Source organism: Mustela nigripes, chromosome 2 (assembly GCF_022355385.1).
Source record: "Mustela nigripes isolate SB6536 chromosome 2, MUSNIG.SB6536, whole genome shotgun sequence".
NCBI lineage: Eukaryota > Metazoa > Chordata > Mammalia > Carnivora > Mustelidae > Mustela > Mustela nigripes.
Genome location: NC_081558.1, coordinates 164715058 through 164739265, shown reverse-complemented (window position 1 = coordinate 164739265; position 24208 = coordinate 164715058). Strand labels below are relative to the sequence as shown.

The 24208-nt window shown below is 36.4% G+C and overlaps 1 protein-coding gene across 11 annotated transcripts in view; it reads left to right on the top strand.

Annotated features, from left to right (window-relative positions):
- The window catches only part of BBX (BBX high mobility group box domain containing), a 275777-nt gene that overhangs the window by 96985 nt on the left and 154584 nt on the right, over positions 1 to 24208 (top strand). For 8 of the 11 annotated variants that reach the window (XM_059392031.1, XM_059392036.1, XM_059392035.1 and 5 more), the window contains exons 3-4: positions 13148 to 13221; positions 23187 to 23235. In XM_059392031.1, the coding sequence (XP_059248014.1) occupies positions 23221 to 23235 (15 nt within the window). In that variant the 5' untranslated portion in view covers positions 13148 to 13221; positions 23187 to 23220. Of the gene's footprint in view, positions 1 to 9143; positions 9168 to 13147; positions 13222 to 23186; positions 23236 to 24208 lie in introns of those variants that run through there. The other 3 variants (XM_059392032.1, XM_059392033.1, XM_059392034.1) reach the window with 2 other exon arrangements.

Below are 24208 nucleotides of genomic sequence, written 5' to 3'. Positions count from 1 at the left end.
GCTAGTTTCAAATGAGTCTCCTGGCTTAGGGTATCTAGTTCTTAAGCAAGTATTGTGTTTGATTCATAGTATAAATTTTATTCTCCCATGTTTGGGCTAAAAACCACTTTCCTTGCTTAGATTTAGCTTTAAAACAAACAAGCAAACAAGCAAATAGAAAGGAAGAGTTAATAACAAGGCAAGTTTAGGGATTCTCTTTTGTTTTTAAACACTTTTTTTTTCTTTTTAAGCAGGGGTCTCTTGCATATAAATATTATAAGTGCTTGCATTTCTTCTTGATATTTGTGCATTATCCATAGTAGTCTCTAACATTTCAATCCCAGATCATTTTTCCTTAGCTACCAAAGACCATTTTCCTCCTCGCCAGTTGCTACCTATCTGATCTGTACCTATAAATTATAAAATTTACTTTTAACCATAATAAATATCAATAGTGTTTATTTAAAATTTTATGTATTTAAAAACTTTTCAAGTTATTCTTGCACATATCCTATCATTTTAAGAAAAATTGATTTATGGGAAGACATCCTTTGCTCAATTCCAAACTGAATTGAGAATGGTTTTCAGATTACTTCATCTGGTTGCCTTCCATTAGCACTGGCAGTCAAGAGCTGGCTAACCTGCCCCTATTACAAATCCTAGCAGGAACCGATCATGGAGTCTTAGAAATGCTTTTTTACCTATTTTAAGTCCCTTTCACTTTTTGGAGGTACCTAGGTATATCTACCCATTATAAGTTTATTTTTACTGAGGAAATAAAATTTGAAAATTTAGGGTTGAGGGAGTTTGTGTTTTGCTCTTATGTTAGATATTTGGGGTAATCTTCAGAGAAGGTTTAACAAATAAAAATGTTTGGTTACAAAAAGAGCTCACCGGGCAGGTACCAGAGTAGTTATCTGTACAGTGGAATTTTAACTGAAAGGTAATGTCCTCTGGCAGGGAACAATGGCAAGCTCCCTCAAGAAGTCAATTACAAGGTTTGTTAATTCTACCAAAATATTAACCTCATGATCTTCAATCCCAGAGTGCCTTCTCCACCCTGCAAGTTCAGCTAAAAATATGCTGAAAAGCAAATTTCCTAAGGTAATGAAATAAGAATGTGGACCTAAATCTGTAAGATACAAATTAGAAAGAAAATAAGATCCCTAGTCAAACGTGACTATCTGACAAATTCTTTGCTCTCTAAAATTAGTGGCCTAGTCTTTTGGGATATTAATAAGATAATGATTAAAATATGTACATAGAGAAATCTTGTTACATGATTTACCCATCTGATAATTTTTACTCTGAAAATGTATTTTTCTTACTTAAGAGGTTGGTGAGTGTAACTGTAGCTATTGGTGGCTCTGTCTTCTTAATATATAAAAAAGGGAAAAATTTATTTTTACCAGTTACTGTAAATTTTTTATAGATTTGAATGTCGATGAAGTGTTTTGGGTTACAAAGAACAGTTCTGTAAATATAGATAATAATTACTTTTACTTTGAATTTCTTAAAATAATCAGTTTTAGTTCCTTGTTACAATATGAGCATATAACTTAGCAGGTTATAATTGAATTATATTAATATTAAATCTTTATATGAAAAGTGTTTTAATTAGAAACATGTGATCAGTATTTAGTTTTTTAAACAGTTTGACTAGCACTCATTGTGATTTATAGTGCGAATAACTAAACTTTCCTTTGTGATATTATTGCACTAGCACTTTGGGCAGTTGGAGCAAGGGGATAGAGCTCTGGTTGTTGGCCACCATGACTGTTGGGTGTAATGAATTTCAAGCCTCATGGCTTCCAGCTATCATTTCTTTGATTTTAGAAACCTAGAGAACTTTGGAATGCTTGGATCTTAGACTAAGGCATAGAGAGCAGCCTTCAGTGCCCTGTGTGAATCCCCATGCAGGAACTCCTACTTAAGTTTCTGCTTGAACATCTCCATTGATGGAAAAATATCCAAGAGGAACTCACTTTGCTTTTTGACAGATCTGACAGAAAGTGTTTCCTCATATTGAACACCCTGAACTGCCTCCTAGAAACATCTGTTAATTGATTACAGTTTTAAACTCTGAAACCACCCAATAAAATTATATTTGATGCCTCTTCCTTATGAGATCCCAAAAGGATGTGAAAACAGCACTTTTTTTCCAGAGTAATGTTTTCATTTCCTTCAGCCATTCTGACCCCAGCAGGGTTGCTCAGCCTCTGTCCATAATCTGGGAGTGATCTGGCCCGAGGGAACTTTGGGTTCTTTCTGTCCTCACCTGATACAGACAAATACTGGGTAGAGTGGACTCTCGTCCTTTCTTGCTGAACAGCGTAGTTCTTTTTGAGTACTTCACACTGGTGACTTACTTTGTAGTGTCATTTTACATGCTTTTCAGTCAAGACATGCCCCATTCTCTACTTTCAGACTTTTATTTGTTACAATTGATGCTACTAAGTGTAGACTACAGGTGTTATTTTTCTGTGATGTAAACAAAGATGGCAGTGCTTACTAATAAATCTGTGGACGGGCTTTCATGTTACCTGCCTACTAGTGTTGAACTTTGTTGCGGGTTTTATGATAATCTTTGAAGTTTCAAATCTGTTCAAGTCTGTATCTTAGACTGTATCTTGAAGATTTCCCAAATTCATCATACAAAACTCTTCATGCCAGCTAGATTAATTGAAGATTATGAATTTCATGGCAGATCAGAATCCACAATATATTACTATTCTTCCTGTTACTGCTCACCCGTAGAGTTGAGTTTTTTAATTCAAATTGAAGTTGAGTTTTAACTACATTGTTGAATCAGGTTTTTGACATTTCTGAAAAATATAAAAGCATTTTTGATACAGCTAATGTTTAGAAGTTTATCCTAGGTCAGAATTTATATTTAAATGATATTGCTTTCCTTGTGTCTGTCTTACCTTCAAAGTAGGAAACAAGTACTTATGTTGTTGCTGTTTAAATTGTAGCAAACTCTCTGGGATCCAGGTAACCATAGAACTCAGTACTTTGAAGTTTAGAGTTTTGGTTGTATGTGTATGTTCATAGATGAACACATTATATATTTATGTTCAACTTTTATGAAAGAGGCCTGGGTCAGATAAGCTGATATGAGAGATTTTGTGAAAAAAATAATTTCTAGGATATTATATGACACCCAACTCTTTGATTCTTCTTCTTCTTTTTTTTAATCCTTCGGTTCTTTATTGACTATGACCATCTATGAAAGTAATAAGTCAAGTTACGAAGAAGATTTGCTTTAGAAAATTGTATTCAGCAGAGTTTTGGTGTCATATTTTAATTCTTCAAAAATTGTTTATTTTTTTCCTCAGAACTATGAATGGTAACTATCACAAAGCAAAACACTATTCCCAACTATTCCATGTTATGTTTACCCCCTACTCCTAAATCAAAAACATAACTCTAGGCATGGAAAATGAATTGTGTGCCACTATGTACTTAAGTATAAAGCACACACAACAAATTTCAAGATGTTGGGAATGCGCTCAGAATTGGTTTTAGAAGTCAGATTAACGGGGTGCCTGGGTGGCTCAGTGGGTTGGGCCTCTGTCTTCGGCTCAGGTCATGATCTCAGCGTCCTGGAATCGAGCCCCACATCGGGCTCTCTGCTCAGCGCGGAGCCTGCTTCCCCCCACCTCCTTGCCTGCCTCTCTGCCTACCTGTGACCTCTCTCTGTCAAATAAATAAAATTAAAAAAAAAAAAGTCACATTAACATTCACCGGTTTTTCAGTGTTTTTGTTGAAACCGGGATCTTTTTTTTTACAGGATATCTAAATTGAAAGAGAACTTGGTGTTGTAGAAGTACAGACTGAAAATTTAAACGTCTCTATTTTGAATGTCATAGTGTGCCAAAAAATTGGAATTAGTTTGTTGAAGTTAAGATTTGAAATAAAGTAAGATAAATCAGTGCTCCCTTTCATTTCTTTTCAGGAGATGTATTTGTGGACCAGTCCTTTTATGTTCTTTTTCTCTTCCTGCAACAAATGTAAACCATTCTACTTTCTTTTCTCCTTTTACTTCAAGTGCTAGTAAGAGTGTACCACATTTGTGTTCACATTTGTGTTCATTTGTGTATTGTGCCCCGAGTCAGGTTTTGCACCCATTTCTCACCCAATCACAGTGTCCAAGTAGGTAGAAGCAGCTGACTGGCAGGCCTGGATGATCTTTCTATTCCTGAAACTTGGATGGAAAATAGATCAGTCCCACACAGGGGATTTGCTCACAGACATGTGAGCAAAGAGAAATATTTTCCCCCAAATCAGAGTGCTTTTACCGGAAAATAGGAGCTACATGTATACTGGGTGGGGGAATACATTTATGTCTATTATAATCTACTTGAGAAAAGCTAGTATAGAAAAAGTGCACTTTTGTGGCTGATTATTTTCTCATCTTAAAAAGGCTTTGACAGTGGGTTTCCATTTTAGCTTGTAAAGTTACGATTTTGTTAATTATAAAAAAGTTATGGGCTCCTGGGTGGTTCAGTCATTTAAATGTCTGCCTTCTGCTCCGCTCATGATCAGAGGGTCCTGGGATCGAGTCCCAAGGGCTCTCTGCTCAGTGGGGAGCCTGCTTCTTTCTCTCTCTCTTCAGTCTCTCTCACTTTTGCTCTCTCTCAAATAAAAAAATGAAATCTTTAAAAAAATTTATTAAAAAGTTAAAATTTCAAAATATTTATGAGTTTTGTGAACCTTGGCTAATACCGATGTGTCTAGGGCACTGCAGGTTACACCGTTCACTCTTCACCTTGTAACGCATGTCATCGTGGGCCCCTGGGGTTGTAGACTGCTGAGCTCTGAAGGGTTGCTATACTGGAATTCGTGACAAAGGAGTCCTTTGCGTTTACCAGTGGGAATACCTGAAAAATCATTTTCTTTCATTTTTTTTGAATTGACATAACTTGAACCAAATATTTCATATTACTTTAAATACTGACCACCAAAGAGCAGTAGCAACTAATACAGAGGCATTTACTGGGGCTTAGTGACCGGTGGAGCATTTGTACTGTACAGAGATCATTGTGGTAGGGCATGTGCTTAGTTTTAATGGAGGGCATAATTTTAATTGGTACTAGGTGTTTCTTGTGTGAGTGAGCATATTTAAAGGGGAATTACTGTTTATATATTTTCAACTGTTGTCTTATTATTTTTAGTCAGGATTTAATTTTTTTAAAGATTATATTTGTTTATTAAAGAGAGAGAAAGGGAGAGCCAGAGAAGGGCAGAGGGAGAAGGAGAGAGGCAGATTCCCCACTGAGCACAGAGCCTGAGGTGGGGCTCCATCTCAGCATCCTGAGATTATGACCTGAGCTAAAACCAAGAGTCAGATGCTTAACCAACTGAGCCACCCAGGCACCCCCACAGTATTTAATTTTAATATTGTTAGAATGAAGTATATGGACATTCACCGTTTTTAAAGTTTAATAAAGTATTTTTTTAGGGCAGTTTTAGGTTCGCCACAAAAATAAGTGGGAAATACGGAGTTCCTATAGACTGCCTTCCTCCACACATACATGTAAACCAACTTTTTCATTCCACGGTATTTTATGAGAATATTTTGAAATGCAAAGAGATATTTTGCATGCTCATTTCTATAACTAAAAAATGTCATTCTCTGCCCTCAGACTAGGAAGGGGAAAGTGTTCCAGAGCCCAGAAACCTTCTCTGACCCTCTAACCCGATTGGAAAGTTAGGCTCTATTTTATGATCCTTTTCTAGGTAGACATTGCTGCTCTGAGAACTGCAGGAAGAATGAGGATCTAATGTAACCTGCTCTGGAGCATTCTGCTGGTCTATTGATGGCAAACCAGAGCCCTCATTCTGGCCTACCTCTGACTCTAGCTTGCTGTGCTCCAAAGGGTGAATTAAGTGGACTCCAGCTCTTGTACACCTCCAGCGTTCTGAGATTCCATGAATTACTGGAATCTCTACTGGGAAATGACCTCACATCCTGCGGGGTTAGCAGAGGCGAGGAATGGGAAAAGCACTGTGGAGACCTGGGGTACTTATTGGTCACAAAATAGCTGAATGCCTTTTGTCCAGTCACTTAACTTTTTTGGGTTTGTCTTGGTTTCAGCAATGAAAATGTTGTGATTCACCTTCACAGTTTCCCTCCAAGGAAAGTTTCTTGAATCTTTCTGACTTAAAGTAACTACTGTGTAGTATGTGTCCCAGGAGCAACTGCTTTGTTGACAAATAACTTCTAATAATAACTTCTAAATAACTTTGTTGATAAAGTAGAGTGTATTGACACTGTGGATCACTTTTGGGCAGATTCTTTTGTGTCTTCATATCAGGAATATTCTTGCAATTAACATATCTGAACCAGCATCTTTCTGTAATTAAGCTATTTGCTAGATATACATTAAGGCTCTTAAAAGGGACAGGGACTCTTTCTTGAATAGTAGAGCTTAAAGAAAAAAAGATAATGTAAATTTCAAAAGAAATGTGCATTTTATTTTTATTTTTAAAATTTTTTAGATTTAATTAATTTATTTGTCAGAGAGAAGAGAGAGAGCACAAGCCCGGGGAGTGGCAGGCAGACAGAGAAGCAGGCTCTCCTCTGAGCAAGGAGCCCAATGTGGAACTGGATCCCAGGACCCTTGGATCATAACCTGAGCCAAAGACAGATGTTTAACTGACTGAGCACCCAGGCATCCTAGAAGTGTGCATTTTAATAACATATACACAGTTTTGTTATATTTTTTTACTTCATTGAATTGTGCAATTTAATTAATTAATTCAGGAAAAAAAGGGAAAGACCAGTGACTTTTACTTCGAACAGGATATTTTCCATTTAAAGTTAATGTAAATTGCAAATGACTGACTTCCTTTTTTTTAATCGATTGACTTCGGACTAAATTGTTTAAGTAAATGTGATTTTCTGTATATTGTCAATTATTGCTGGAGTGAAAGCAGGTTAAATGAACCCTTTCTTACTTCAAAGGGACAAGGTGGTCCTGAGGTTTGTCCAGTGGGTTTTATTCACAGAACTCCTGCCTGAAGGTTCAGGCTAATTCCTAAAGTGTGTAGGCCAGGGTTTATTTGGTCTAACCCACGTAAAGCATAGGCACGATATCCCGCAGGGCCGGGATTATCCTAACCTAATATTTTCCAGCTCAGTGCTCAGTGGCTTGATAGAGCTAATGAATCTTCCCAAAGTACCTGGGAGTTCCCTGTTGGTATTCCTGATGTAGCTGCTGGCAAGCATGTTTTTAAACTCTTCCTGGAAGTGAAACTCCTTCTGCCTTAAATGTGCAATTTCCTCTGCCTGAGAAGGTCAAAGGCACGTTTATATAGTTCACAAGAGTATAAAAGAGGCATTCAGTGCTTCCCTGCCAAGCCAGTTGATGGGACTAATGCCTACTCATTTTCCACCTCTACTTAAGGGAACTGCAGAAATTCATGGTTCCACTGTGGTTCCTGAAACAACAATCGTACGGCAAATGGGCATTATAATAAAATATCCATATTATCAAATCAGCTAATGTACCTCGAAATTGGTAGGAGTAAAAAGTGGCTGCTCAGACTGTCAGAGTTAAACATATGTTCAAACCACCTAAATTAAAACAAAATCTACAGTGAAACCCCACTGGAAAAACTAGCAATTCACTTAGCATCCAAACGCTGAGAATATTCAAGGCAAATTTCAGTGCTTTCACAATGTAACTCTATTACATGACTTTCTACCATTTAGTTTTAACTCCAGTGAGATTACTAACATTTATTGAGCATGTACTATATGTCAAGCCCTTAGTATTTATATTTTAATCATAATTGAAGGCAACCTAAGTTTAGAGGTGGAGGGATTATCTTCATTTTGCAGGTGAGGAATGGAGACAGAGGCCCAGGAATTGCCCCACAATTTCACAGTAGTAAACGGTGGATGCAGGGTTTGGCCCTGAGGTTCGTGTGCTTTGCAGAACACCATGCTGCTAACTGTACTCTGTTCTCTGAGACTGTGGAGAGAAAAATGAGCAAATTGCATGACTTTTTCATTTGCCTATATTTCATGTTCCACTTTCTGATGTGAAGTCACAGCCCTCCAGCCAGATCTGCTTCCTCTCTCTTCTGGTGTGCTTTTCCCCATGTGCCTGTAACACCCCTCTCCATCTCCTCTCTCCACGGGTGCTGTAGGTTCCAGCTTGATTCATCTTCTGCATAAAGATGACCTTGTTCATCCTAACTTTTTCCAGTTCTTGGTTTACCATTTCAACATACATTTCTCTTATTATTTAATGTGTGTGTGTGCCTGTGTGTGAGACAGAGGGAGAGAGTGTGATCACCCAAGTAGATCATCAGCTTTTAAAAAACAGCAACTCTTATACTTCCCTTTTGCAGTGTTAATACATGGTGGCCATTCATAATTTCTCAGGCTGTAAAGGGTTCTGTCATTTGCATGTCTGTGCTGTTGTCACATAGGCAGGTGATAGATAGTTTTTAAAGCAGCATTTTTTAAATTGGTCAGTATTGAGTGCTGAAAGAGAGAGGAGTTCCAAGTCTTTCATCTTATTATAGGAGGCCCGTGTTAAATAATGATTGCTAGAATTTTTGGTTTCTGCCCCTAGTGTTTTCTAACAGCTTACTATGAAGTCCAAACAGATGGACAAATCTGTAAAGACTTAGTAGTTTGGTTTACTGTTAGATATCTAGAGAACTCTTACTTTGCCTTTATTATTGTGTTTAAGATGTCTTAACAGAAAGGCTCTGGGTCCTAAGGAGATGCAAGAGTGGGGGTGGGAAGGTGACAAAGAGGTACTTTCAATTTGTATTTTCTTTTAAGAGATTTCCATTTTCAGTGTAACTGACACTTGTAATATCTGTTAAAGATTGGTGCCTGTCCAGAATGCCTGTGAAATAGCTGTGGTTTAAGCCTCAAGTATAAAGATTTTAACAAAGGTGTTGGCAATATAATGTATGAGTAAAGATAGCACTTGTTAGAAAGCATATATATGTGTGTGTGTATGTATACATGTGTATCTGTGTAAGTATGTATCTCTCTGCAGTTGTCTTTGTTCATATGAAGAAATTATACTTCAGGAAGTGATTTAAGTGGAAGTCAGACTATCAGTTTCTTATTTCTAGGAAGAGCATCCTTTGGCCTGTGGTATGGGACACCGTGACCTGAGGTGTGGAATTCATTGTCCCAAATTACAAAACAGCTGGTACGCCTTTTCAGTACTGTACTATTGAATAATGTGCCTGCTGCCACTTTTGGGGAGATCAAAGGGGTAGGCAGTGTAGTGGGTGGGTGGAAGACCTTGGGCACACACAGGACAGGGAAGGCTTTTGTTACATCCTTGAGAATTTTTTAGACTACATGTATGCTTTATCCCGTAGAAGAGTTTGCATTTAAGTTTTATTTGTAAGCGTGTAGTATATAAAAGCATGAGTTGAGGAAAATATAAAAATAGTACTCATGTAAAAAGGTAATTTAAGGCAGGAAAAATCTCTTAAGAAAGCTGCATCATCAAGTAAGGGGATTGGAGTATGTGTTGCTGGGAAAATGGAGGAAACCAGTGAAATATATAGCACATGAGTGGGTATTAAGACTGTTTTTTGTGACCTGGACTTGTTTTGGCTTTTGGAGGTTGTGCTGACTCTGAGATTAGAAATGCAGTCTCTTTCAAAGCACAAACATGGAAAATAATAATTTTCAAATGTGCTTTCTTGGGTTCTCCATTTTGTTTTCTTGGGGTGTCAGACCATGAGTATTCTGTTTTCAGGAGGATGAGGAAAAATCCATTTCCTTTTCTAGCTGTTTGGCTATTTTTGTTATTGTTTCTGGTGCCATAAATGGAGAGGCATCTGTACCAGGCATTGTATCATGCCTAACAATTTTTTTTTTCATTTGAACGTAATTGTTCCTTAGCAAATAATTGCAGTCCAGAATGACTTTTATTGAGCTTGATTGAATTAAGGTTATGTATGAAAATGAGTTAGTTAAAGCTTAATCTATTACCCAGAGAATTGATGAAAACATCAGAAAAGCAGTCATTCTTGGGGATTAAGTATCTTTCCATGTAAGTGGGCAGCATGGTTGCCTTGGAGTCCCTTCTGCACTGACCGGGTAGTAATGACATCAGGGTGCAAAGCACACAGCGTTGGCCTAGAAGGGGAGTTTTCCATGATGTGCCTTTGAATGTTATACTGTACATTAACACTAATTGGGAGTCTGTCTCATTGTAAGAAGTGGCACCTAACCTTTTTTAGTATAATAGGCTTTTCGAAACATAACACCCCAAGGGGCACTGTGTAAGCTGTGCCAGAAACCCAGTTGCTTTGGGATCTTTCTGGGATTGTTTAGACTTGATCTTTAAGACAATTTTTCCCATGCCAAGTCAGATGCCCAATTTGGGGTAAGAGGTGAAGTTTCTCAGAGGGAATCCTGAGCTGTGCCTAATCAGTCCTGCTAGGTATGCGTTCTCTGGGGGAGGCAGTGTCCTGAGAGCTAAGGATGAGAGTGAGGGTTGAGAGGAAGCCAGAGTGGGACCCAGGGAACACAGGCCTCTGTGGGCTGAGGTGAAAATCTGGCCAGGCGCTGGTGGGAGTGCACACCCCAGCCGCCAGTCTGCAGGGTTGTGTTCACCCTTGAGGCATTTTCCCCTCCTCGCCCCGTCCCCACGACTGTCTGACACTCCCATAGCCGCCCATTTACAGCACATCGCAACACCTTGTGAATTATTTGTAACTTAAATGCAGAGCAGCTTATGCTGAAACTACTTTTCTGAAGCTACTCATGTGGGCATTTATAAGAGCCAGATACAATCTGGAGTCTCTGAGGTTGGCGCTTAGGGAACTCAAAGGGAGTCTGTCTCAGGCAGTATCTTCAGCCTTGAAATTGACCTTTACTCTGTGGTGGAGTCCCTGGCTGAGATCTCTCTCATAGTCAGTGAAGTCCAACAAGATTTCTTTGTTACCCTGAGTTTTAAAACCTCTCTTGGCCACAGCATACACAGCGTTAGTCAGCCTCCTTCCTCTCTCTCCTGACTTATCCAGAGATAGCTGTGTCACAGCTGTTTCATTTCTGAAATTCATTTCATTCAGCTATTCATTTCTGAATTATAATCAAAATAAGGTATAGTTATGGTCCATTTTTAGATAGATAGATTATATATTATATAATGACATATGTATATATATGATATACTGATTATAGAAACAACTAATCGACAAGGGTACCCAAAGATTAGTGAGAACTTATTTTTGAGCTCCTAAAAGAAGTTCTGCATATAGGATATATTAGCATACTTCATTTCTCAGATAGCATGTGCTTACTTTTTAAGCTAAAAAGTAAAGGAATCTTGAAACCAGAATAAGAATTAAATCCATACTGTCAATTAATGGTGGACCCTCCTTTCCCAATTTTGGCACTATAATTTTTTTTTTCATTTATACCAATTTACTTCCTGACAGTTTTTTATAGTTACTTATTTGTGATTTTTACTCATTTATTTTATAGTGTTTCTTTTCCTTTTTTCCTTTACAGTGTTTATTTTAATGGTTTTCTTTTTTCTATGCTGGCTTTCATAGGTTTATATGAAGAAGATTATGTGATTAAATATATGAGATACTATATTTTTTGAAACAGTATTTTTAATCAAGTTAGTTACCTTTTTTTGTGATAATTAAGAATAGACTTTTATACCACTACTTGGATTTCAGAATTGTACCCTTCCTTAGTTAAGAACATGGTCATTTAGGGGCTCCTGGGTGGCTCAGTGGGTTGAGCCTCTGCCTTAGGCTCAGGTCATGATCTCAGGGTCCTGGGATCGAGACTCTCATTTGGCTCCCTGTTCAGCAGAGACCCAGCTTTCCCTTCTTTCTCTGCCTGCTGCTCTGCCTACTTGTGATCTCTTGTCTGTCAAATAAATAAATAAATAAATAAAATCTTAAAAATAAATAAATAAATAAAAGAACATAGTCATTTAATTTGAAAGTACTCATATGTGTCTTTTGTAGTTTGCTTCAAAGATCTGGATTTATTTTTTCAGTGATGCTCTTATTTAAAAAATATGGATGAATGAGTAGTATCTTGTATGAAGCCACATGAGACCATTTAATATTTTATTCATTGTTTCTAGCTATTGTTTTCTTCAGTAGCATTGGGTGGCAATTGAATCATCCAAGTATAGATAGGATTACTAAGAGGAGTCAGTACACATTTTTGATATTTAATGTAAGTTCTTCCATATCATAGTGGCTGATTAGGGAAAAAACTTCAGTTATGCCATAAGATGACTAATAATATTGATAGAGCCATAAGTCAGTAAGTGCTATCCAGTGTCTAGAGTGTGTTACATCCTGCTGATCGTAAAGAAATACCATAATTTGCAGTGGGGTGGGAAATTATCTCTCTTGGTTGAGTGTGAAGTTAGTATTAACCATTGAAGCATCCTAGAAACTAAACAGTTGCATTTCTCATAGCAACTGAAAATACTTAATTCTTAAAAGTGATGCAATTTAGGTGTATGTCCGTATCTGTGGTATTATTAATGTAAAATGTTCCATTTAATTTTTGTGGACAAACTTTTGCTGATTTGGATGCTCTTTCCTATATTTATTTCATCACTTTCAGCTAGAATGTAATTTTTTGGGTAACATTTGTCCCTGAGGATGTCTTCTGCTATTCCTCACTTTAAAAAAACAAAACAAACAAAAAAGAACACAACTATATTGCTTTGCACATTATTTGTAAAACATATAAAAAATTAATGTTGAGATATTAGTATCCTAACCATAGCTTATCTGGTTGTGTTGGTCCAGTCATGTAAAATAACTTGAATCTAGTTAGGATGTCAGTTTAACATCCTGATTTTCCACAGAATTTGCCTGTAATTCTGTACTTGATTTTTGCTAAAAACCTGAGAAATGATTTCCTGTAAATCTTGGTATCTGTAACTTTAATCCCAGAATTCCCATTGAATAATTTTAGTGACTTTTTGTAAAATTAAAGTTGACAACACTGCAGGCTGCTTTCTCTAAAGCATTTAGCATAGGGATTTTTAATAATTTGCCCGATTTTGATTGTTTGGCTCTTACTCATTGTGTGGGGGGGTAATTTTGCAAAAGGACAAAAGTTTGTTTTTGTTGCAAAGTCCTTCATGGCTCACCACTTAACCACTTTGCTATGGGTCTTTCACAGAATCCTGCTGCATCACAGAAGCTGGAAATTCTGATGTTCCATTAAAATCACAATGGAAAGTCTTGACTTGACCGGTAAGAGCAGCACTGCAGGTGCATTTTCCTTACCTAGAGGCAGGGAAGCAAGTCAACCATGTGGGAATCCTGTGTTATCTAGAGCTGCTCTCAACTTTTCCCCATCCGATGTATTCACCTTCCATGTTGATTAGGAAAGTGTGATAATTTTGTGTGGTTGTTTTTGTTTTGTTTTGTTTGTGAATTACTCTTTTTTTTAAAAAGTGACGTTTCAGTCTCCATCATCAAGTAAGTTAAATTTTCCTTTAAAATCATGAATTTTAAAAAATTAACAATTTCAAAACTCGGATTTGTTTCTCCACAGTAATGTGCTGTTGGGGAAAAGTCAATTTATTCAAATCTTGAATACGTAGAGGTTTCATACCTAAGTAAATACTAAATCAGTCTATCCCCCATAAGCTATTGTTGCTTGTACTGCCTTTGGCTTTGACTGAAAAATGAACCGGTATCAAAGCATTATGGAGTGTTTTTATGGTTTTAATCTACTAAAAATAATAGAGGCATGTATAACAGTATTGTAAAACTGTTTGAAAACCACACAGTGAAGAAAAAGTTGAGGTTGTAAAGTATATACGTGTCAAATTATATCAGACTCTGAAACTCACAAATGCTGTAACTCTGTCCTCATCTACATAAGTTGTTTTTAAAGCTATTTCTTGAGGAGAAAAGTTCTTCATGGTTTTAAGATATGGCAATAGTATTTTCAGATTAATTTTAATAATGGTTACTTAAATGGAGAGTTGTCTCAGTCTGGGAATAAAATATGTGATTGCTTTACTGATGTCTGAACACTTGGTGGTGAACTTATGATTTAAAGACAGGAATTTGATGTAAATGAAAATGAACAAATACAGTAAATATTTTTTAGTTGCAATTTTCAGGACATGAACTTACTCTCTGAGTAATTGAAAATTAATCTTAAATCTTTCCTGTTTTTAAGTATTTTGATTTGTTAGCTTTTCAGATCTCTCTAGAGTACCTGTGGCTACCTTCATGTTTTAGTAAGTAGATGACTGAATGTTGCTTTTATTGTGCGAGTATAAATATAAGGGCTCTGAACCATTCTTTTAAAAGTCATTGTCTAAGATTATGCATATATTATAAAATATGTCTGATTTAGCTTGATGTATATTTACTAGGATATTTAAACACAAAAAAATCTTAATGCCAGTGAAAAGATTGGTATTTAGTTATCATTTTTTCTCCTTTCTCTGCTATCCTTTAAGGCACAGTTAAGTTTCAAACACGGATTCTGAATTTAAGAGTGCCAGTTAACATACAGTTGATTTTGGTTTTACTGGGTCAGCAGACTAGACTGTAGAATATTTGAATACTGATACTGAGATTTTAAATAGGTTCTTAATTGTTTATCCAGAAGGGAGTCAAATGTAGTGAGGTTTAAAGAAAATTAAATTTGTGGCAGTATTTTCAATTCGTTGAATAAGAATACATCTATAGAAAGTAAAACTGGACACTTGATCTGCTCAGAAAACTGAATTGTTAATCAGCATTAGTGCGGCAGTCTTTCCTTAAGTAGCCATCTGATCTATGATTTCTGAATGTTAATCAAATTATTTCAATAAAATATTTTTATTGACTATAAGAAATTGACACATTCATATTTCTGATAAAATTTAAGAAGCTTAGGATGATACTATATACTTCTAGCTCACATTTACGGTCATCATAAAAATAGTATTAACTAAGAAATAGAAAAGATGCCATGTGAAGCCAGGAGTAATTAGGAAGCAAATCCTCAAAGATGTTACCATGAAAAAGGATGCCAGGGCCCAATAAATCTAGGAAATATGGTGTATCACTCAGCTTAGGCAGAGTTATGTTTCATTATCCAAAGAGTCCCCAAATCTTAGTGGTTTGTAACAGTAAAAATTATTCCTCACACTTGTTCATCTTGGTAAATCTGCCATTGCCCTCAACGTCCTCTTTGTTCCTGGACCAAAGCTAAAGCAGCACCCTCTCTGGGGTGCATACTCTTATTAAGGCAGAAGGAAAAAAGGAATGATGGTAGAAATGTGACTCCTAAAATTGTTGGTTGGAAGTAGCACATGTAACTACCTCTCATTTCACTAGCCGAACCATGTCATATGGTCAGCCCCTGTGTCACGGGGGAGGAGTGGCCTTTTAAGAGGCAATAGGGTAGGGAAAGTCTGATTGGGAGGCGTCGTGCATGTTTTAGCGATAATATCTGAATTCTATCTATGGCTCTTCTAGAGAGACAGTTACATATAGTATATTAACCTTCCAAGAAGTCCATTCATTCTTTCCACTGAATCTCTTCAACGTTTAAATTATTTGGCTATGAGTCCTTTCATTTTTGTTACATAGAACTTAGTGAGCTATGAGGCCCTATCTGTGACAAATTTTCAGGACTGAGGAATTCATACAATTCAAGAGTTTCTTGATGATTCAAATGTTAGAACTTTTCCCATCACGGAATAAAGGGTTCTAGTATATATAATAGACCTACATTATTGTGTTATAAATAGCTGTGGTTTTTTTGTTTTTTGTTTTTGTTTTTGAGAGAGGGGTAGGAGGGCAGAGGGAGAGAGAGAAAATCTTAAGCAGGTTCCCATCCCCAGTGCAACATAGGGCTTGATGTCATGACTCTGAGATCATGACCAGAGCCCAAATCAACAGTTGGTGGCTTAACCATCTGAGCCACCCATGTGTCCCATTGTGTTATAAATAGTTTTAAAATGAATGAAAATATCTGTAGCCTAGATCCTTTGCAGTTTGCAGAGTTAGAGAAGGGAAATACTGATCCTTAAGTTAATTACCTATCAGTGTGTAAGACGTTACAGAACTTTGATAATTATTATCTAATTTGATGTAAGAGAAGGACAAGAAAATAGGTTCCTTTCTGTTTCCAGTGGTAATACAATAAATTTACCAGGCAGTAGTAGCCAAATGCCTTTACTTATGATCAGTTTTAAGAATCATCCTAGAGAGAAAGAAAGCAGACACTGTAGAAAGGTTAACATTTGTATTCTAGGAGTTTTCTAAGGTGCTCCAGCTTGGATCATAACCATTATATAGGAGCAGTGCATCACTGTCTCTGTAGTCTTCTGGCAAATGAGTAGGCACACACAACTCCTCAGCCAATATTGGTTTGAGTAATCCCACAGGTATTATAACATACTGCTACCAGACCTGTGGAGTAAGATGATTTAAACATGTAGGAGTAGCTAAATGATGCTATGTTTGATAGTTTGTAGTTCCTTAAGACGGGGGGACTTCAGAGAAACTTTGGCATAAATCCTACTTCTAGAGCTTTTTAATTGAAAGAATTTAGGCGATTATTTAACCTCTGAAACTTTTTTTTCTCATCTTAGTACAGGGTAATGATCTCTACCTCATAGGACTAAGAATTAAATGAAGTATGTTGAGTGCCCGATGCAGACCTGGCACATAGGGAGCAGTCAAGAAATTGTACTAAAAAAACAAAGCTGTGGTCAGAGGTCAGGAATCTTGAACACAGCATAAAATACCATCCCTTTACCTCAGACTACATGTATGTGTAAGATGAGTTTGTGTATTTATATGTAAACACAGACACACACCTCTAAGGGTTTTAAAATATTGCCCTGAATGCATAAGAATCTGTGTATTCTTCTACATTTCTTCTGAAAATATAGAGTGTCTTCATTCTTAACACTGAGAGAAAGGGTTGATCCAGCAGAAATATTAGCCACCCTATGATTTAATAATTCACTTCTAGCCACTGAAAATATAGACGTTTAAGGACAGTGTGACAACCAGTAGATGGGTGCCCTTCACTCTGAATATTAATGTGGTCAGTATCAAATCAGATTTGATAAAGGCTTGATGCAAGGTACAAGAACTGGAGACCCATGCCACTGAAGCTTTCTTTACCCTGTAGAGCAAATGCTATTTGGTTTCAAAAGAATCAGCATTTCTATCTCACAATTTTTAGTTATTGTTTTGCAATGAGGGTTGAGTTATTTAGACTCCCTCAAGCCCTTCTCTGTTGACTTTTTGTTCCTTATACTCTAAGAATCAGGCATAACATAGTACCTCTTACAATTCAAAGCTGTATGCTGTTTGTAAAATGATAGTTACATTTGTTTAATTTAGAAAAACGTAAAATAATTTGGGGGAGTAAATTATTCTTCAAATTATTTCATATTTTTCTCTTTATAAATGGATTATCTTTGTTACCAACAGTTGGATTATCAGTAGCGTAAAACTACCTAAAACATCTAAACTCTTCAGTTTTAGAGACAAGGTAGTCTGCTGGAGCCGCCATAATAACAAAATGCCACAAATGGGGGGGCTCCAACAACACGTATTTATTTTCTCACTGTTCTGAGAGTAAAATCCATGATCAGGGTGCAGGCAAATTCTGTTTCTGGTGAGGTCTCCCTTCCTGGCTTGTAGACAGCCACCTTCTTGCTGTTTGATATATAGCCTTTTCTCTGTGTGTATGTGGAGAGAGGGAGCTCTGGTGTCTCTTCTCTTCTGGAAAGGACACCAGTTCTGTTGGAGAATGGTCCCACCTATGAGCTCACTTAACCTCTATCTACTTTTAGGGCCTGTCTCCTGAGTACATTGCCATGTAGGGCTTCAACATATGAATATGAGGGCAACTAATTCAGTTCATAATGGAAGTAGTTTTGTTTTGTTTTGTTTTTGTACCAAAGAGTGAAGTTAAAGTTACAGAAAAGAAATACTTTCTGTGACTCTATAAACAAGGAAACCTCATTTATTACAGTCTAAAATTCTAAAAATATTATTGGATCTTTGAGGTGGGAGGCATTTAAAATGACTGAATTCATATTTCATCCACTCTGAAGTCACTGTGCATGGAAATGAGTTTCATACAAGTGACAGAATGAAGTCTAAGAACTGATAATCAGTGATTTGTATAATGGAGGAATTACATCATTGAAAATTGCTTTCCAGGGGCACCTGGGTGGCTCAATGGGTTAAAGCCTCTCTGCCTTTGGCTCGGGTCATGATCCCAGGATCCTGGGATCGAGCCCTGCATCGGGCTCTCTGCTCAGTGGGGAGCCTGCTTCCTCCTCTCTCTCTCTCTGTCTGCCTCTCTGCCTACTTGTGATCTCTGTCTGCCAAATAAATAAATAAAATCTTTAAAATAAAAAAAAAGAAAATTGCTTTCCATATGTATTTGTTGGTTCTATGAATATAATGTATTTGAAAATTAGGTTGAAGAATAATTCAATTACTCTTTCAGATTATATCTTTTTCTGTTTACTATAATCAAGCCAATTCACATTTTGTAGGCTGACTTTCTTTTACTTTATTAATCAGTTGTGAATTCAAACAGGAAAATGGCATATAGAGTGTCTCTTGAACAAGGCCAGTGTTAGGAGCAACACTTCTTGCACAGTTGAAAATCTGTGTGTAACTTTTGACTCCACAAAAGCTTGATTAGTGACAGACCAGTGTTGACCAGAAGCTTTACCTGTAACATAAAGTTGGTTAACACATATTTTGTGTGCACTATGTATTCTATACTGTATTTATATAAAATAAGCAAGGGAGAGGAAAAAGTTATTGAAATCATTAGGAAGAGAAAATAACATTTACAGTACTGTATTACAGTACTGTATTGTGTTTATATTAAAAAAACCCATGTATATGACGTGGGCATGCACAGTTCAAATCCATATTGTTCAAAGATCAGCTGTACTTAAAATTTTGGTAAACCGTAAGTAAAGATTCTGCGTTTGTAATGATGCCAACAGAAGTCACAGAGTCCCATATGTGTTATGTGACCTGTTTATTGTCCTGCCTCCCTCACTGCCTTCTTTATCCCTTTTTTCCTTCCACTTTCTTTCCATTCTTTCCTCTGATACCAGCTTCTAAGTTAGGTAATGGTTGCTGGAATTACTCAAATAATAGTCCAAATACAGCTCACTGACCGTCTCTGTAGTACTTCTTTCTACTTTACAGTAGCATACTTTTCTAGTAGTAAGTCAGTTGGTGGATGTTGAGGATTAGTGATAGGTAAATAGTACATTTACTTGTTGGATATTGACATAGGCTCAACTTAACTTTCTTAGTTTTATCTTTGAATTTTGTGTAAGTGTACCTGTTTTGTCAGTTGAATGTTTTTAGCTTCTGATGGTATGATACCTATCTAAAACAGAAAATAGAATCAAAAAGAAAGAAACTTTGGAGACTTTAAACACCTTTGTGTAAAAATAATGTTAAGTAGATTTGTAAAACTTACACCTCACCTTGTGTGTTTACAGGTTATTAAAGGATAAGCTTTTAAGTAGCAATCTAATTTTGTGGTTGTTAGTTTAATCAACTGAAAGGTATTTTAACTCTTAGCTACTCTTGATTTCAGTTTCACTGTAAAACTATTTACAAGAATGACACAGACTCAAAAGCTTTGTCCATAATAAATTTCAGCAATGTATTTCTTCTCCACAGTGGAATCAGTTTCCTGATTACGATGTTTACTAGTTAAGGACAGCATAAATAAATTCAGGTGTGACTTCACTCCATGCATTAGTATTTCCTTGAAACAATGGATAAAATTATTTTTATACTGACATTGGTATTCTCTTTGATCTCTGTTATAGAGAAGTGCATTTCTCCAGGAAAATAAGTGGATCTAATTGTGCCAAATTTCTTGAAAGATAGCTCTCAGAATTTCTTTACATTTTAGTATAAAATATATATTGCATTTGCTGGATATTCTGTACATACACGTGTAAGTATAAATAGTAAGTATGTATGAGTATATGCATGTAGTTTATTCGGAGAGCTAAAGGACTTAATTTTACACTAGAGAGCCTGTTTTGTTCATGGCTGCATCCCCAAAACCTAGAAACAGCCTCTGGCACATGGAAGTTGCTTAGGAAACACTTGGTAATTTAGTAGTACCAGTGTTCTTGTTTCGTTGATCTTGTATGCCATTAAACTTGCCATTAATAAGCATCTCCTGGTCTACCTGCAGATAATTATTTTTCCCAGTCTGAATTGAGGGAGAGAAGCCGTTCTTCAAAAATAAAAGTCTCTCTATGCTTTTAGGTTGGTAGTTAATCCCATAATCAATAAGTGTTAAAGGGCTGAAGAACTTAAAATGAGTAGCAAAAAACTTCTGGGTGCCTATTGACTCATTTATAGTGTGCATTGAGTCATCAAGAGTTCCTTAAGACCTTGGCCAAGGACTTCTCTAACAGTCAGTGAGTGCCCCTATGAGTGGAGTGCATGTGAATGTCCTGAGATTTAGGGTAGGCAGGTTGGTTCAGCTGGGCTTAAAGAGATGCTGCCTGGTCCCTGGATTCAGTTAATGTATACCAAAAAGGTAGGCTGAAGTCCACATTTAGGTGTTTTATTCTTGCGGGGGTTGGGAGTGGTGGTGGTGGTGGTAATTTTAGGGCATTTCTTTATTTGAATTAATTTATGAAGATGTGGATAAGAATATTGTGTTTGATTTTATTTAGACTTTCACAAATCGGTTAGTTTAGTTTGCAGTTACTCTGCCTCTTCCTTGGTTATATTATTATTCTTAAAAAGCAGTTGAATTCTGTAACTATTTCAGTGTTCCTTCACCTTTACTCTAAGACCATTTATTACCAAAGGTCTCTCCATGACACAGTGTTCCACTCCAGGTGATGTTTTGAGGCACTGAGCATTACCGTTAGGCTCTTACAGAACACAAGTTTCTTGAGAGAGCCAGCCAGATGGGAAGGAACTGGCTTCTGAACAAGGCTTAAAATAATAAAAAGCTACCATTTATCTGATGAACACTTTTTATCTATCCTAAACACTTTGAGTTCTGCCACACTAATTCCAGTGACGGTGAATTGGCAGGTTAGAGGCACCAAGACCTGCAGAATGGGAGGTGTGACCACGTGCAGGGTAGCGTGTGCCCTGGTATCTGTCCATCCATATCACAGCACCACCTGGATGGACACAGAATGACACTCGGAACCGCACCCTTCCCATAGTTTGAATACCTGCTGTGTTTTCAGCATTGTTAGTTACTAGATCTTGATACTAGGTCCATTCTAACATAAAAGAGATGACAGGGAAGTTTGAAATCAGTAGCTGCAGACAATCTCCAGTGGTTTTTGTTCTGTTTGATGAAGCAGATGGCCCGTCTTTCATTCGGTAACGTGAACACTTAAAGGAATGATAGTTTTCAGGTTTGCAAGTTTTGTTGTATCTGTTAAAGTGGTGGGTTTTGCTGTTCTTTATTATTCAGGGAGAGGTGTCACTTTTTTAGAGAACATAAGATAAATCTCTCTAATAAGGCTCTTCTAATATATCTTGTTGATGGGAAAGGTGTCCCAGTTTTTCTCTCTTTATGAGTTTTAATCATCACAGTCCTAGAATTTTTTACGGATTATTTCTATTATAATAACATATTTCACACATTTGAGTTTATGATGTGTCTAGGAAAAAGTATTCTAGAAGTTTTACTTCATATTGCTTATAAACATTCTTATTCTTGCCTCTAGATGACTGTTGCTTCCTGGAGATTAATATGAATAGGCAAACACTTAAAGGTTTGCTTATAGATGACGGATTTAAATGTGTCACTTTTGTTTGAGCTGTAGCTTGATGTTTTAGAAGCGTGGTCTATGGAGTGAGCTGGACTCAAGGCTAAATCTGACTCGGCTTTTAATTGTGATGGCTTCTATTGTGATTGCAATGTTGGAAAGTTAACCTAGATGCATCTGTGAAATGGGGTGAACACTGATCATGCCAGGCTATAGTGAGGATTAAAAGTGATGAAGGGGGCAGTGCCAGTCTGGCTCTTGGCAGGCACTGTGAAGAAAATGTGTTTATTTGCTGAAAGGACAGTAAGCCAAAAGCAGACTTGGACTTTTTTGCTTTTTAATTGTTCCTTGAAATTGAATTTTGGGAATTTTTTTGGTCTCCATTCACAACAAGAGAAATACCCAGCTTCAACATGCATGTCTTTATTATATCAGAAGTCTTTATTGAATATAGGATGGACTTGCTTTAAATCATTAGGAAAGAATAAGGTTTGCTCTTTACATTGTTATATACTTTAAAATATCTTCTACACAATCATATGTGATAGAAGTTTGATTTTTATACTTCCCCCAATTAATTTTGCAGTTTTATTAAAGCATAATCAAAGCTGAAACTTACGAAAGTATTAAGAGATAAGTTATCTGTCATTTGGAGGATTATAGTTATTTTAGGACTATTATCACTTTACACTCTCGGTATTAACAAAATTACTACCTCAAACAAATAAATTATGTAAGCATAATAGTAAATTTTTATAATTTACATAATTTTCTTCCTAGACTGTAATTATCTTAACAAAGCAAGGAAATGTATTGTGGATTCTTAATGACTTTTAAAGTATGAGAGCCTTTTTCATAAATTGATTATCTTAACCTGATAAAAAATTTAAAATTTTTAGTTAAATGGTTAATTCAGTCATGAGCTGACTCTGCTACTTTATTCATAAGTTAGAAAAGCAAACTTTCTCTTCATTTTTAGATCACTGGCTTAGCATTTCACAATTGATCTAAGAGAAGAAAATATTTTTCTACATCTTGATAATTTTCATGCTCATGAGCATGAACTAATACAACTTGGTCTTTTATCTAATATCAGGTATATTAATTTTGAATATGACTATAATTAACATATATATTAACTTTGAATATCTCTAATTAATATATCTAAACTTGTTTTGAGGATAATCATCTATGAAAATACCTTGATTCTTTCTAAAATTTGCTCTGTCAGCATATATATCTTAGGTGTTTGTGGTCTTTTTATAGCAATTTTTCTTTTCCTAGTTTAATATGTGTGCATTCTAACCATAACAACCATGGATCTTATAGAATGCTTATATACTTTTAAAATTATTAGTGTATATTGAAATTCTAAGCCTTTCTGGCCCACCTATGAGAGTGTTTGCGCTCTTTCTTCAGCTCTGTTTTATTTCTTTTTAGAACCTGAACTGCCTTCAGTAATTTTACTGGAAAAATGTTTTGTTTAAAGGTAAAGTAATGCATTTTCTGTTCCTCTGTTTGTTTAGTAAATATTTACTGTAACTACAGCGTGCAAGTCAGTGTGTTAGTGTCATAGTCACACTATGATAATAGAAGGGGAACTCTAAGCAGGAAAGAGGGATAAGCTTCATTAAGAATTGAGGAAGGTTTTAAATCTCAGGTAAGAATATCAAGGAAGACTACCCAGAGGGAAAAATACAGAAGTCTGGAAAAACGGAATTAGATCTCTTTTGCCAGTTGGATGGCATGTGTATATAAAGGTAGAATGGGAAACCTAGAAAAAGCCAGATGTAAGAGGGCCTTGAATATCAGAGTGAGTTTATTTATTTCCTCCTTAAAGGCAAATGAGCCACTGGAAAATTTTGAGCAGATGCAATTAGAGGGATGGATTGGAGGGGAAAAGAGGAGGTAGGTATTGGATCGATTTAAGGGACTTTGGCAAATCCTAGTTAAGAAGAAATTGTTCTTCTGGATGGAACCACCATGAGACCACCATGAGAGACATGATGAAGGTTATACCGTGTCTGGATGTAGTTTAGAATATTTTAGATTCAGATATTCAACTCATAAAATCAAGTAAGTCTTTTTTCCAATTTGCAGGGCAAAAACTGATACTCAGTTTTAAGGATTCCTTCAATGAAGATTTTCACAAACACTCGATACCTGCTACTGTTTGGCTTCTGTATGTGTGTCTGCATGTCTTTAGTGATTGTAAATTTAGCTTTCACTGTGTTTCTCAAAGAATACACATTCTGCCCTGTCACTTGAACCAAATTACTAATCTGTAGGCTTTGGCAACAGACTGACCTAGTACTGGGACTGTGGAGGGATCATAAGAGGAAAGGAAGAAGTGAGGGTGTTGAAAAGGAAGTCAAGACTAGGTTTTAAGTTTAAGCATGGGTGTTCAGATAGTACAGCTACCAGAAGTAGAGAGTAGTAGAAACTGATTTGGGGGGAGATAG